At 41.0% G+C, this 16301-nt stretch overlaps 1 protein-coding gene across 6 annotated transcripts in view; it reads right to left on the bottom strand.

Annotated features, from left to right (window-relative positions):
- ENOX1 (ecto-NOX disulfide-thiol exchanger 1) overlaps positions 1-16301 on the bottom strand; it is a 706159-nt gene that overhangs the window by 48753 nt on the left and 641105 nt on the right. For all 6 annotated transcript variants that reach the window (XM_036757464.1, XM_036757466.1, XM_036757465.1 and 3 more), the window contains one exon: positions 15840-15896. In XM_036757464.1, coding sequence (XP_036613359.1) covers positions 15840-15896 — 57 coding nt within the window. The remainder of the gene's footprint in view (positions 1-15839; positions 15897-16301) is intronic.

Below are 16301 nucleotides of genomic sequence, written 5' to 3'. Positions count from 1 at the left end.
CATCAGATTCTGCATCTATCGAATGAGGGAGTGGAATACCACAGTCCCCCCTTCAGCATTAAAGGCCTATAACTGTACACATTTGTGACTTTTCTTGACTCCATTATTCTAAAGTTAATTCATTTCAACAAACATGTATTAAACATGTCCTGAGGTGATATGTTGGGGATAGAAAGCCCAAAAAGAAATAATCCCTGCCTTAAAGGAAACTTCTCTTCTTGAAATCCTCCATCTTTTCATACTGCCCACTCCGGTCTCAGAGCTGTGGGAACTTTTAAATTTAATCGATCAATTACTAGGTATTTAGCCCTTGTTAGGGCTTAAGGGGGTGCTAGTTGGTGGGAGTGACCGAGAAGTATGACATAGAGTAATTTTCTCAGGAAGTCTACATTTTATATCGGGTGGGGATGGGTCTAGACTGTACACGCCATAAAGGCAGGGACCATGTTTGCATTTAAACTTTGTGTCTCCCCCAGAATGATACCATGGGAAGAGCGTGTGATTTGTGGTCAGAAGAGCTGCCTTCCAAGCTTGCCTCTGAGCCCTTGTTACCGTTGTGATATGGAGCAAATCGCTGTACTACCATTTCAGGCCTCGGTTTCTTCATCAGCAAAATAGAGGGGCAGCTAGGTTACCCAGTAGGATACAACGTCGGGCCTGGAGTCAGGAAAACCCAGGTTCGAATTTGGCCTCAGACACTAACTAGCTGTGTGACCCTGGGCAAGTCACTTAACCCCACTGGCTTTGGTTTCCACATCTGTATAATGAGCTGGAGAAGGAAATGGCGAATCACTCCAGCATCTTTGCCAAGAAAACCCACAAAGGGGTCACCACAAAGAGTCAGACATGACTGAGAACCCACTAAAAAACAACGACAACAAAATTAAAAGAGTTGGAATAGAATGGGTGGGGAACCTGGTGTCCTTGGGTGTGGCCTTTTGACTGAGTGCAAGTTTTACAGAACAAATTCTTTTATTAAGGGGATTTATTCTGTGAAGTTTGGATTCAGTCGAAGGGCCACACCTGAGGACCTAGAAGAGCACATGTGGCCTCCAGGTCCCAGGTTCCCCACCCCTCGCAATGGATCACGATATTAGAGACTCGACAGAGCCTCCGAGGTCACCTAGAACCCTCATTTTACAGACGAGGAAACTAAGAGCCACAGAGTTTAAGTGACCTACTCACTCTAGGTCACATGAGTGGTAAGGTAGCAGAACCAGAATTTGAACCCAGAATTTCTGATTCTAAATCCAGCACTCTTTCCACCTCTTCTGTTAAATGAGGAGGTGAGATTAAATCAGTGGTGTTAAGCATGCAACCTGTAGGCCACACAAACCAGATTAAAATGTAACTGGAGCATATTTAACAAAATAAATGTAAAATAGAACGTAGATAATGTTAATATGTGGCTTTCTAACTACCGATTTCTAAAATGTGGCTTTCTGATTAAGCGGCTTCTAATATACAGACTTCAGGGATCCTTTAGTGGGCCCTATTTCTATTTGAGTTTGACACCATGAGACTAGATGAGGCTTAAGGTTTTCCCTTGAAGTTCTAAGATTCTATCATCCCAATGAACCACATGAAGTGGCATAATATTAAGCACTAAATTATGTCATCTAAGTGCTGTAAGAGTTCAGAACAGAGGGGGAGATTCAGGAGAAATGGGAAGCTCATGGTAGATAACCAGAAGAGATATAGAAGGCGGTGTGGTACAGTGGGAGAAGAAATAGCTCTGGAATCAGAAATCTGCATTGAAATTGAAATTGAATCCGCCTCTGAGGAACGCTATCCATGTGATTTTAGGAAAGTCATTTAACGCTTCTGTGCCTTAATTTCCTCATTTATAAAATGAGAATGTTGGACCAGATCCTGGGTAGAACTCCAGTGGGTCCTTAAAGAGTGGTTCAAGGCCACCGTACACTTACTAGCTGTGTGACCTTGGGCAAAGAACTTAACCTCTGTTTGCCTCAGTTTCCTCATCTGTAAATGTAATTATCAATTAAGTGGGACCTTCTTACTGTTTTAAAATGATTAAGTGCCTTTGATTGAGTCTTACTAGGTGCTAAACCCCAGGCCCAAACCCACATCTATTAGGTGCTAAGTCTGTGTGGGCATAAAGCCCTCGGGGTCCTAAGGAGAGCTGCTAAGACCAGAGCTTAAGTTCTGGTCTCTCAGATGATGGTTGATGACCACTAAAGAGGGCATAAAAAGGGAAGACAGAGCTGTTTGCTTAGGGCTCTCACTCTTGGTGGTGTGCTGATGTGGAGACTCTGGGTAGCTGTAGATAAGAGCTCTCCAGCTCATAAACCCGGATGTTGGGACTTTTTTAAACTCTGGTAACTATGCATTGAGATTTGAATCAGACAAGGTCTGTCTGTCGATGTTTGTACTTTGTTTGCATTTGCTCTGAAGCTCAGGGTGCTGGCTTTTCCCCCTGAGCTGAGAGAATAATATTTGTATGCTGGATTAAAGTAGGATTGTTAACCCCTTAACATTGCTTTCCTTAGTAAAGCAGATCAAAAGGACCTGGGCTCGCAGCATTCCATGAGCTGGTTGTTGCTGGTGTTACACTCCTACAGCAGCTGCTAGCTGGATTGCTGAAACAGTAAAATGCGGGTAATGATAGCACCTGCCTCCCAGAGTTGTTGTGAGGATCCAGTGAGATCATAATTGTAAAGCATTCACCTCGCACCTGGCACGTCCTAGCTCTAGCTGTTCAGTGTGTCCTACTTGCCCTGACCTTATGGGTCATACTGTCTATGAGGTTTTCTCAGCAAAGATGGTTTGCCATTTCCTTCTCCAGTGGATCAAAGCAAACAGGGGTTGAGTGACTTGCCCAGGGTCACATAGCCAAGTGAGTGTCTGAGGCCCGATTTGAACAGGTCTTCCTGTCTTGAGGCCCAGCTCTCTGTCTCCTGAGACACCTTGCTGCCTCCTTGTAGGGTTAATGGAATATAAGATCTTCCCTGTCCATTAATAGGCCTCTGTGACCACACGTGTCCCCTTTTTCCTTGGAGCGGGGGCCGTGTTCTCAGGTCTAAAGGTACACAGGTATTTCAACCATGGACATCTCACTGCTTTGAGCTCTGGCCCAGTTCACAGCTGTGACACATCCTGAGTCACATAGAGCCCATTGGGAGGGGAACTTACCTAAGGAGGCTTGCTTGTAGGAAGGCTTTCACACCTTCTGGTACTAAGCTAATTAGGCACTGAGTCATGGGTTAGGGTGCCTTCTGGCTCTGAGCCTATTAGCCAAAAGTGTATATTCTGAGGTGAGAGTTTGTTTTGGGGCTCACTCATGGGAAGAATATTCGCTTGAAGTCTTTGTGATTTGGCCGTACAAGACTCTGGGTAGCCAATGTTAAGGAACCCCTCAGCTTTGTGAACCCAGATGTTGGTGCTCCCTGTCTGGTGATTATGTATTTATTACTTTGTTTAGACAGTTGGAACCCTGTCTATTGGATTCTTTCTTGGATACTCACCTCTTTCTACTTATCTGTAATTAAAGTAAGATTGTTGACCCCTTTGAAGCTTTCTTTCCTTTAGAAAAGCAGATCAAAGAACCTGTGCTAGCAGGCCATCCTGGGTGTGCTAAGGTGCTTGCTAATACACTCCTAGAGAAACAGAGATTAAGTGACTTGCCCAAGAACACACAGCTAGTAAGTGTTGGAGGCTAGAATTGAACTCAGGTCTTCCTGTCTCAAGCCCCAGAGCTCTACCCACTGACACACCTAGCTACCTGCCTGGTACATAGTAAACGTTCCATAAATGTTAGCTATCATTATTATTATTTAGATAGGTGGAAGGAAAAGGAGTGGGCGTCATAGGCAAGGAGAATAATATGGTTACCAAAAAAAGATTTATTACTGATGAATAATTCTATTGTTATATAGGAATGAAAAATAATAAAAGTTTTTTTTTTCCATGCCTGATGCTGGATCCAATTTGGGGACAAATGCCATTTACTGGCTCTCCTGGCTACCAGTCCAGCCCTTCTGAAGGGGCTAATTTAAGGCTTACCCTATAAAATGCGTGCCATTTTTTTTTCTTAAATGGACCTCAGTCTGAAAGAGATTGCTTCTTCATTGCCAAATGTGCAAGAGCAGAAAAAAGAAAAGTTAAATTCACATAATAAATGGGGAAGGTTGCTCCTCACGCACATTTGCACTCACAAACCCTTCTTACACTTTAAGGTCTTCTTCCTGAAAGTTAGGACTATAAAGAAATTGCCTGTGCTAATTAGAATCTGAAAGTCTCATAAAAACAAGTGGCTCATCAGCATCCCCAGAGCACTATGGAAATGTTCCAAACAAAAATGTCCATCACTCACCCTCTATGATCCCATGGGAACACTGCCACACACACTCTCACACACACTCTCACACGTACACACACATATATAATGACAGTGATGGTGAGCATCACAGCCATAAATCTCTCCTACAAGGGCAATTTCTGGGCTAAGGAAGGCTGAGGCTGATGGGATTTTCTTGAACAAATTAAATGAACAGAAATCTGCAAAACCATTAAGTGTTCTAAGACTGGCAAGTTTGCCCTTCTTCCCCCACCCCCTCCAAAAAAAACCCCTGCAGGATTCAGGGAATTATTGGCATTACCTGGCAAGGGCCTAATTTCCTGTGCCTTCCAGTAACTCTGTGGGTATTTACAAAATAGACCCATGCCAGCTGAAATCAACACACAAAGATTCCTGTGGCTCAGAGGGACAGACTCTTCTGTGGCCAAGATGTTCAACCCGCATGGAGACGTGGCAGCTCGGTAGCCTGAAGTGGCCAAGATCCCATCATTCTGATGGTGGTTTTAACCCTCATGAAAGAGGAAATGCCCAATATTGCTAAACCAGAGATATAGGTTCCACTACTAACTCCTTTTGGAAACAAGTCTCTTCTGATTTCTCCTTATGCTGCAATGGACTTAAAACCACTCCTAAGGCTTTGACTTGGGGTTAAAGAGATTCGCTGAACTTGTGAATAAATGCAGTATCCTTAGTTAAATAGCTCTATTCAAAGCTCCCCCAAAGTGAAACATGTAGCCTCCTTTGAGGTGGCTCTTTGATCAAGGATGCCCAGGACAGCCCCAGTGCTAAAAATAATCTATTTCTGCACTACTCCAGTTACTTTTAGGAATTAACTAAACTGGTTCAAGATAAAGATCATCATGGAGCATATGTCTTCTGAAATACTGAGCATGTGGCAAGTGGGGTGGGGCGGGGGGGAAGGAAATAGATCATCTCAAGGATGTATGAGGATGTCCCAGATATCCTTAATGTATATTAATGTGGAAAAGGAAAGAAGTGCATATTCATCCCTCTGCAAAGGTAAGATTAACCCCGGAAGGGAATGGGTCTGTTGGGGGACAGAGAAGCTTGGAATATTTGGCAGTACTGACACATAGATATTTCAACTGTACTGAAGGCTACCAATGTTCCAGATACAGGATGGGATCACAATGACTCCTTTCATAGTAATTACAGCTTTACTCCCCTTCATAGCATTCCATGTTTGGAAAGCAGGGATTGATGTGAATGTCCAAAGATGTTTCTTCTGAGTTCAAGAATTTAATGAATCCAACGCTCTAGGGCGAAGGAGGAAGTGAAGAGCAGAAGGAAAAAAGTTTATATAATCATAGGATCTGGAACTATAAGGCCATTTAGAGGTCATTTAGTCCAGTCCCCATGGTTTTCAGATGAAGAAATTATAGCCTAGAGAGATTAAGTGACTCCCCCTGGGTAACAGAGGCTTCAGGAAATGGCCAATTTGGATTTCAAGCCTTGATTTTGTGACTAAATCCAGTCCCGTGTTTTTCACTACCCCACAGTCAATTCCTTATATGATCAGTCTTCAGGTTTTGAGGAAGATCCTTAGCTCTCACTGTCCTGGAAGGAAAATTGATACTAACTAAGGTCCTAAAGAAAGCAGAAAGGTGTTTTATCATCTATATATGGTCAGAGATTTTTCTGATTAAGTTTTAAATGTGAATGGAAACTAACTACTTTACTTTGAGGACTATTCTCAACAAAATCACAGAAACAAACAACATCCTAGGCACCATAGGTTATGAAAATCACACCTGGTTGCCTGGAAATTACTTGGGTAGAGGTCCTCATGAGCCAGGCTGGGAAGCCCTGTTCCTTTCCTGTTCACTGAGGTCACACAGGTCAGGATGGAAGTGGTGATAAGTAGAGGTTTGGAGGAACCACTGCGTATATTTCCTAATGGGCCTTTGGACATTTCATCTTTTTGAGTGGTGCTTTAGTTACCACTGCATAACCAGTGATGGCACCCAGTGTGAGAAAGGAAGGGATGGAGAAAGAGAAAGGAAGAACTGGAAAGATGAATGTGGAGAGGATTTGGGCTACTCCATTTCTTTGCAGGTGGTTTAGAAATGTTTGTTGCTACACCCAGCCTGATAGCAATCATACCCTTTCCATGAGGAAGTATTGCTGTACAGCCTACCAATATTAATCAATCTATTTGCAATGTGTCCCATGGGTGACGGGAACTGCTTGATTTGATTGCATAATCTATTTTAGGACAAGCCTTTCTACAATCACGTGCATGAGTTTTAATTCTAATCAGAAAAACCGTTGGCAAAGGTTTTTTAAGAAGGAATGGGCTGTGAGGGAGATTTGACTGTGACATCTGTCACCCACTAATCTCCAGGGTTGATTAGGCTGAGCTGGCTGTACTGAGAAGAGCGAAATTTATGCAAACTTCCTTCTCAACTCCACTCCCATCTCCATCCCTGCAGTCAAGCATAATCCAGCATCTTCCCAGCAACCCCCCAGTGCAATAGAGTAGAGTATTCCCTTGTGTTGGGGAAGTAATTTGATCAGGCAGTAAATGAACTATGCATGTAGGAAAAAAGAATGAGTCTTCCCTTTCCCAAGGCTACAGAAAGATATGATAAAAATCAAAGGAGTGTAGGGTGTGAAATTCTTATAGAACAGCAGAGCAGATCACTGGTTTCCAATCCTACCCAAGGAAGACTGGCCTAGATATATTTCAGGTCAACAAAGTTCATACATCTCTACTCTGCCATTTCTTATCCCCTTCCTCCAATTTATAATGAGAGAAGTTGTATTATATGGACATCATTGTTGGGGGTATTCAACACACTTGAAAATTCCAGCAAGTTTTGGCACTTCTTATCAGCATATGAGTGATGAAAGAAAGGGAAGCTCACCTACAGAAATCTTCCCTCCATTCCAAGTGTCGTTTTAGCTGGGCGCTCACAGGCCAATGAATGTATTTTTGGCTCCTTGCCTCCCTTTCTGCCTTTTCTTCCAACACTTCCTAGGAGCCAGAGCTGATCATTCTCCTTCCCATTTCCTATTAGGGGCTTTTGGGCAAAATTTCTGCTTCTGACATTCCTTCTGGAGGTGAATCTTTTCACATACACATGTGACTAAGCTCTCTCTCTCTCTGTCTCTCTCTCTCCCCCTCCCTCCCTCCCTCCCTTCCTCTCCCTCTCCATTTCCCTCCCTCCCCCAAACCAGTCTCTCTTTCACTCTCTAGCTCTCCTTTATGTAAGGTCATAACAGGCTGCCATTTATTGGGCAGTATGCCCAGGAATAAGATCTCTGTAATTTCTTTTCATAATTGTAAAATAGGACTGCTTGTGTCTCCTAACGTGATTTATCTTAAAGAGCTGAACTTCTGGTATTCTCCTTTGTTGATTAAATTGAGCTTGGTTGGGATATTGTGGATATCTTTGATTCAATCACTTAAAATGGCTTAATTACTATTCAGAGATGTAATCCATTTTATTCTCTTAACTTTGCTAGCATTCTCAAGCTCATAAATTGAAAACTTAGCCGATCTCATTGGGAAGCTGGGCTACTAAATAGGGAGTAACTTGTTTCCATTAGCCTCCATCTGGGCAGAACGCAGAATACTTCAGATCTAGGCTCTCTAAACCTTAAATACTTCATTTCAAGATCCCATGTTAAAATTTCTGATTTATTCCCACATGGAGCCCTGAAGTCACGTTCCTCCAGAATCTCCTAAAGAGTACGCATCATTTTGCTTTCCAAAAATACTCAAGAATGGCCACCATCTTATTATTTTCTCCTGTTAAATACTCCCAAATTCTTAACATAGTGGCATTTTTTGAGAAGACGAAGAAATATGATTTCATCAACGCATGGAAACCCTAAGTATGGAAGTTCCCTACACTCATATGGGTCAGCAATTCATTTGTGACTTTTAGTCTTACAGAATTGCCTGTGGCCTTCAGGAGTTAGTGACTTGTTTATGGTCACATAGCTAGTATGTGTCAGAATCAGGACTTTGAGGCTAAGTCTTCCAAGGCTCATATATTATACCAAGCTTACTCTGGACAGATAGATGGTATTTTACCATGATTATTATTATTGTTAGGAATTTACTTAAATTATTGTGACTTCATTACTTATAATTATTTACCTTTTAGAAACTGGGCTTTAATTGTTTTTGAAAAGAGGTATTAGATTTCTCTCTATTCTACCCTCCCAGGGCAACACATGGGGCACATTTTTACTGAAAAGTATTCATAGATGGATACAGAAACACGTCTAATGGTCTAAATGATTATACGTGGGGTTAGCACACATAAAAATATTGCTCGAGACTGTTTAGGGAAATAGAGTTACAATCTTCAAAATGGATAAATCCCCTTTGGATCTGTTCTGGTTTCTATGAATAATATAGTCACAGAATTCTTTGGCCTAGAGCTGATGTTCTCATTTCCCTTGTATGCTCCTCCAATCTGGTTTGGAACAATAAGGTATTTTAGTTCCCTGAACAAAACCAGTCAGAATTATCCAACGTGTCCTAATCCTGTTAGATGTATCCTACATTTTACATACGTCTAGGATTTTTAATTTCATCCATCCAGGTATTTTTCCTACTCATACGGATCCCAAATCCCTTTGCTATTTGGTAGCTGGCCTCTTGTGCCAGCTTGGTGACTGAAGAATTCATCACTACGTGGCTAATCTAGTGATGAAAGGAAGGGAAGGGAACAAGTATTTATTAAGCTCCTACTATTTGCCAAGCATTTTGCTAAGCACTTTACAGATATCATCTCATTTGGTCTTCACAACAATTCTGGGAGGTGTAGGTGGTATCATTAGCTCCGTTTTATAGATAACGAAATTGAGGCTAACCGAGGTTAAATGACTTGCTCAGGGTCACATGGCTAGTAAATGACTGAGATAAGTAAATGAACTCAGGTTTTTCTGACTCCTGGCTTGGAGCTTGTGTCCCCCGGCATAGCCATAGAATGCCTAGGTATCACCTTCATATGACATTAGGGGAAGCAGATGCACCAGAATCTACCAGTAACCAAGCAAGAACCACCCAGTCCCAGCCTGTAAGTCAGAACAAAACCACAAGGTCGTATTTTCCCAACAGCTTCTTGGTTGCTAATATAACACTGTAACCGTTCCCTTTCTTGAGTATTCATAAAAAAACAAGGTTAACTAAAGCTTGCATGAAGCTAGCTTCTTTGTCTTGTAGAGGAATTCTCTCCCTGATTCTTCCCTAGAGTCAAGAACTGGATGCCCAAGTTCATGGAAGGGCCCCAATTATCATCAACAGCTGCCAAGGGCACTGGGATGGGATTTCTCTGTGGGTTTGCTCAGACGGATTGTGGATTTCTTGGCAGGCAGCAGGGGATGTGGTTAACTCATGATGAAGTGGTAAACAAGCCTGGGAGAAGGTAGCAAAATCAGAAAGAAGTGCAGCATCAGCGTAAGAAGACCAAGGACGATGATTCATGGCATCAGAGAGGAAAGTCACAGGTTTTGGGAGTGAGGTGTTAATAGAAGAATGGATGAAAGACAGCATGGTCCTTAAGGGGGAAAGGAAAAGGTGGTCCCACGTAAAGGCCTACTTCTCTAAATGACACTTTTGGAGCAAAGCAACCTGGAGAAAGAATAGGTGTGAACCACTGCTTAGTTATCATCCTTCATCACTTTGGCTTGGACCAACGGGGAAACGCAGGATTCAGAGCTGGAAAGACCATACAGACCAACTTTTTATTTTACAGATGAGGAAACAAAGGCCTAGAGGTGAAGTATTTTCCCTAAGGTCATGGTATTAAGTGAGAGGAGTGGGATTCCAACCATGTCCTTTAACTTCAAATCCAGCATCCTCTGGGCTATAACTCACTATCAGTTTCCCAACACAGAGCAAGCGCCTGGCAGGACAAATACATGACAGGTTAGTTTTTTATGAAGTAAGGGCATGGCTGTCAGGGAGGGAACAATCTCTAATAGGATGGATCAATCAACAGATATTAGTGAAGCAGCTTCTTTTTTCCTCAGGCTTCAGCCTTTCCTGATTGCCGCCCCTCCCCCTCATGCCAGTGCTTTCTCTTTCACACTACCTTTTTAACACCATTTACTGTATATATTTATATTTATACACTTTGCTAGGTCCTCGCCTCCCCTAACAGGATGCATGCTCTTTTTGAATAGGGGCTATTTCCTTTTTTTGTATTTCCATTACTGGGCTCAGAGAAAGCACTTAGTAAATACTTGCTGTCACTTGATTGAGAAGCCCTGGAGTGAGAAGGGAAGAATGAGGCGCATGTGAAGGAAAGGGTAATGCCAATGCAAGCAGGGGGTGGGGCAACAGAGAAGATAAAGGTACATGAAAAAGGATGATATATTTATGGAGGAATATTTATTTTGGTCAATAATATTTTTTTTGGTTTTGGTTTTTTTTTTTTGCAGGGGGGAAGGCAGGGCAATTGGGGTTAAGTGACTTGCCCAAGGTCACATAGGTAGTGAGTCAAATGTCTAAGGCTACATTTGAACTCAGGTCCTCCTGACTTCAGGGCCAGTGCTCTACTCACTGCACCACCTAGCTGCCCCCGGTCAATAATATTTTAAATACAGGTGTTTAGTCTGATGACCTGTTGAAGTACCTTGCTTCAAATTGTCAATACAGATCTAAGACAAAATCTTCACATAAAGTGAAAACTTTATTTCAGACTTTTTTTTCCCTTCCAAATATTCCTTCAAAAGGAATTCTAGGTGCTGAGTTTTACCACAGACCAGACCCATTGCGAGGCGGTGATGGTGTGGGGGTAGACGCCTGATGATCTCATTCTTTTCCTTGGCAGTAGGGCCAATGGAAGAGAAGGAAAGTGAATATTGTCTACTGAAGGGTCTTATGGGTCTGTAGGATCATAAACTGAATCCAGGTCTTCTGACTTTCGATTGTGTCTATGTACCAGCAATACCTTGTCCCATGTGTTAAATGAAGAGAAGCAGTTACGTAAGAACAGTCATTTGGGCTTTTCTTTGTCTTTGATGGTGTGACTCCATTTACTTTGGGGTTTCTTCTTTTATACATCTTTCTCCCATCTCTCTCTCTCTCTCCCTCCTTCCCTCTCTCCCCCTCTCCCTATATGTGTGTGTGTGTGTAGTTTATCCTTTGGTTAGGAATGATGGAAAGCCACATTTTAAAACTGGGAAGGATATCTTCAAACATGTTGAAGTGCTTATAAATGTACCATACTAACATGTGTAAACATGATCATTCAAATGCTTTCCTTTATTGTAAGAAGAAATAATTTCTGTCAGTATGACATCAACACCGTATCATTTTTCCAAAGTGCAAGAATGAGGGGAATGCTTTTATTAGGATGGAAAGAGTTCTTGCTGGATTCAGAATTGGGAAGACCTGGGTGACTTTGTACAAATCATAACCTAAGTCACATTTTTCTCATTTTAAAAATGAAAGAGTTGGACAAGAAAACTCTAATGTCCAAGTTTCTTCATTTCTCTACAACTCAGTTTTCTCATCTTTCAAATGAAGACTTTAGTCTCAGTGAGGTCCCTTGAGATCTAAAGCCCGTGGATCTGCTTTGGCAGCTAGATGGTGCCATGGTGCACATAGCACTAGGTCTGGAGTTGGGAAGACTCATTTTCTGGAGTTCAAATCTGTACTTGGACACTTAACTAGCTGTGTGACTCTGATCAATTATCTAAATTACTATGAATAGATTATCAGAGCTCTATTATTCAGCTCTCCCAAGGTTTGGGGAACAGTGCTAAAACGGACAGCCCAATATGTGGCGTGCTTTGAGGAGGGAGATAGGATCGAGACTGAAGAAATGTCCTACTGAGGCCCTGGGACCAAGGCTAGTTTTACATCCAGGGTGAATTAAAAGATATGATTTGTTCTAGCTGGGGTTAATATCCAAAATTCCACATGCAAATAAAATGCTTGGCCTCAGCAATTTGGGCCCTGACCAAGATCAGGGCCTGATGGAGTCATTCCATTTTCCCAACAGTGATACATTTATCCTTTCCTCCAGAAAAAAAGCTGATTCTGAATAAGCTGGCAAAGGATTTTAGTATATCCAGGAAACAGAGAAAAGATGTAGTTTATTTAAGGAGCTATCTCAATTGATATTGCAGACTACTAGATTTGGTGTTAAAACACCCGAGTCTGAATCCTGGATCTGTCATTTACTGGCTGTGTAACACTGGCTAAGTCACTGGAGGACTCTGGGACTCAGTTTCTTTATCTGTACAATTGCATTGGACTTTTCTATCTCTAACATTTATGTGTTGAGCCTATAAGCCCAGGAGAATATTGTGTAGGATTCGTACCTAGTTCTCTGTTAAATATGTGCTAAATAAAGTTTGTACTCAGTGAAAATAACAATAATTATGGCCATACAGCAATAATGTAATGGGATCTAGAATGTTTTCACGTGTAAATTCTACGCTGGAATCTGGGAGCTCCTTGGCACTTGGAAACAAGCTCATAAATTGCAAGGAGGGAAATGTCTTGCAGAAGACACCCTTCAGAATTACTGATGAAATTTTTCAGGTGCACACCTGACATGCGAGTGCCAAGGCAATTTTAGAAGGCCAAGACGGAATGCCAGAAGCTATCACGGGAAGTGTTCATAGATGCTTACCAAAAAAGCTAATATGAACCATCCCAGGAATGATCTGCTCAGTCAGAACGGGTTCACTGTGCACCAGCTTCTGATGTGAATGACAGTAGCAAAAATCTATTTGTTTCATTCAATAGTATTTTAAATACTGGCTTTTAGTCAAATGGCCTGTTAAAGTACTTTGCTTCAAATGATCAATACAGAGCTAAGACAAAATCTTCAGATAGAACAAAAACTTTATTTCAAACTTTTTTTTTCAAATATTCCTTCCCAAGATATTTTATCAGTAGCTCTAACAAATAGCAAAAGTGACTGACTTTTTAATTTCCCTTACCTAACATGGCTTCCTGGACAAGACATGAAACACATAAAAAGAGACAACATAAAAGGAGATGGAAGCTTGAGTTCAAATGTGGCCTCAGACATTTCCTAGCCGTGTGACCCTGGGCAAGTGACTTAACCCTGTTTGCCTCAGTTTCCTCATCTGTAAAATGAGCTGGAGAAGGAAATGGCCAACCAGTCCTGTATCTTTGCCAAGAAAACACCAAGTAAGGTCATGCAAGAGTTGGATATGACTGAAAAATGCCCAAACAGCAACAGTAATTACAACTAGCCCTGTGCCTAAATTTGATAGGTGGGTACCTAGTTTCTTCATTTGTAAAAAGCAGTTGGACTAGATGAACTCTAAAGCTTCTTTTAGCTCAAAAACTTATAATAACATAATAGGATTAAGAGTGGGAAAGGATCATAGAGGATAATCTAATTCAGCCTGAGATCTACAGAGGTGATAGCTATGTCTTGCTGAATAAAGGCCATATGGTTAATAAAAAGTATCAGAGATAGGCTCACTACACTGAACCAGCTCTTGTTCCTTCTTGTGACTCTTTGTCGGCCCTCAACCATCTTCTCTACAAGCCACTATGTTGTAACAGAAGAAACAAACAAACAACGAATTTAGAAACAAAAGACTGGGGTTCAATTCCTGACTCTGTCTCTTTAGTAGCTCTCTGGCTCTCCATTTCCTTACGTGAAAATAAGGGTAAACTAAACAATTTTCTTATGTATCTTTCACTCCCTCTCTCCTCTTCTTCCTACCTGGTCAGAGATTTTCATTTAGTATCACTGTTGTAAGTTAGAACAAAAAAAAAAAACAAAACAAAAAACCCCCCAAACAATTCTATATAAATAAGAAGAGATTGTAAGAGAACATCTAATTGTCCTGAATCATTTCAAGTAACCAAGCTGAAGTGAACTGAATCCCAAGGAACTGAGAAATCTGTTGGGAATGTTTGCTGAATAAATGTCAGTGATTTCTAAAAGCTCTTGGAAAATGGAAGTGGCATTCTAAGACTGGTGATTGCTGTTCTGATTTTCCAAAACGAAAGGAAGGTAAACTCTGGGAAAAAAAATAAGCCAATGAACTTGACTTTGACTTGTGGTAAAATGCTGGAATGTATTATCAAAGGGATGGTTTCTGAACATTTTGAAAGGGAAACTGTGATCACTCATAGCCAGCATCAGTTTCATAAAGAACAGGTAATGCCAAACTAATCCTGTGTTTATGAAGGTTTCTAAGGTGTTAATCAGGAGGAGAATGCTTGTGATTCTCTCTTGAGTATCTACACTTTGTCAAAGCATTTTATAAAGTCATGCTACTTATCCTTATGGGCAAGATGGGAGTGATGTGGGCTAGAGGACAATACAAGAAGATTCACTGAGTCCAGACCCAAATTGTTATATCTCAATGTTAGTGTAGAAGCGGATCTCTAGCGAGCACTCCAAAGTTCTGTCTTTGGCCCTGTGCTGTTCAACACTTGTGACAAGGACTTGGATGAAAGCTTAGAAGCATGCTTATTAAATTTGCAGATGATGCAAAGTGGAGAGGGAGACATGCTACTGATGTTGGGATCTATATTGTAAATAATTAAATAGGATGTACACAAGATGGAAAATCTCTCCTACCTGGCCCAAGCTTGCTCAGAAATTCTATATTTTGGTTCTGTGCCAGATAAACAAAAGTGCTCAGTAGATAGTTTTTTGAAAATAAGAATAGTATTAGCACATACACACATGTGAAAGGAAAAAGGACTGAGAAAAGGGCAAAATAAATAAGTATAGGTCTGCACTCTATGGTCAATAGAATGAATGCAAACTTCTTGAAAGTAGGAAATATTTCACTTTTTTATAGCCCTAGTACCTAACAGATAGTAAGAGCTTAATAAACACATGCTGATTGATTAAGTGTGATGGTTATATATCCAAAACCATTAAGAACCTTGAGAACAGAGATCTTACTTACCTTTAGAAAAGTAGAAACACCAGCTCAGGGGTTATGACCCTGTTTTGTACCATGGACCCCTGTCTGGTGAAGCCTTCTTAGAATAATGCATTATACATGCATTACAAAGGAAACTAAATATATTGAAATATTCTTATCAAAATTAAAAAAAATAAGTTCATGGGTTCCTGTTTAAGAACATCTGAACTAGAGAAACCTAAGGTATCATAAATTAGGTATAATGGTCTTTAAGGCCATTATCACTATCTAAAATAATGATCGTGATAACACGCATAATACAAGATATTCTATGACATTACCGTGTCCCATCTCCCTTTGGCCTTCTTAGACTCTGTTGCTTATAGATATGAAATTAGAACTCAAACTGCTTCCTTGTGATTTGAATATGTGAGGCTGTGGATTGGTTAGAAGCATTTTTCAATCCAAATTTAGGCATCTAAGCTAACAGCATGAATGTTCCCCTACCAATATAACAGTTAGACATAAGCAGCAATCTCAGGGAGTCACCGACAGACAGGAACGGTATCTCTATTTATATGATCCATAAAGTATCACATGCAAACGGGCACTCAACCAACATCAAATGACAAGTGGTAAACAAACTTGCAGTACTTACATTGGCATCCTCGTGGCTGTGGCCGTTGGTCTCGGCTAATTCCTTGGCACTTTTTAGCTGCAAAGGGTAAGGAGAAACATACAACAAATAAACAAGCAGGCACATTACTTGAGAGTGTGCTATGCTGACGGTTAACTCTGATTTATTTGAGGTTGCATTTTATAAGGCTTCCAAAGAGAAGAAGCAGATGGGATGCATAATTCTAATGAGTCTTTCTGAAACCAGTTTGAAGTCAACATGTTCTGAAGGTTGATTAGCTGGTACATACATACACACACACAAGTCGTGGACATTACTGTTTTTAATAATAACATTAGTAAGTGGTTTGAAAGGCATAAAGTATTAAAAAAATTAGCTCTCAAGAATAATAAATGGTTGCATTTGTTATTCTTATTGCTATTAATATAAACTCTGCAGTGTTTACAAGTTGCTACTAGCTCAGTGGTGTTGTACTAACGATTA

Source organism: Trichosurus vulpecula, chromosome 4 (assembly GCF_011100635.1).
Source record: "Trichosurus vulpecula isolate mTriVul1 chromosome 4, mTriVul1.pri, whole genome shotgun sequence".
In the NCBI taxonomy this organism is placed as follows: domain Eukaryota; kingdom Metazoa; phylum Chordata; class Mammalia; order Diprotodontia; family Phalangeridae; genus Trichosurus; species Trichosurus vulpecula.
The sequence above is the reverse complement of the archived record's forward strand: the minus strand, read 5'-3'. Positions and strand labels throughout refer to the sequence as shown.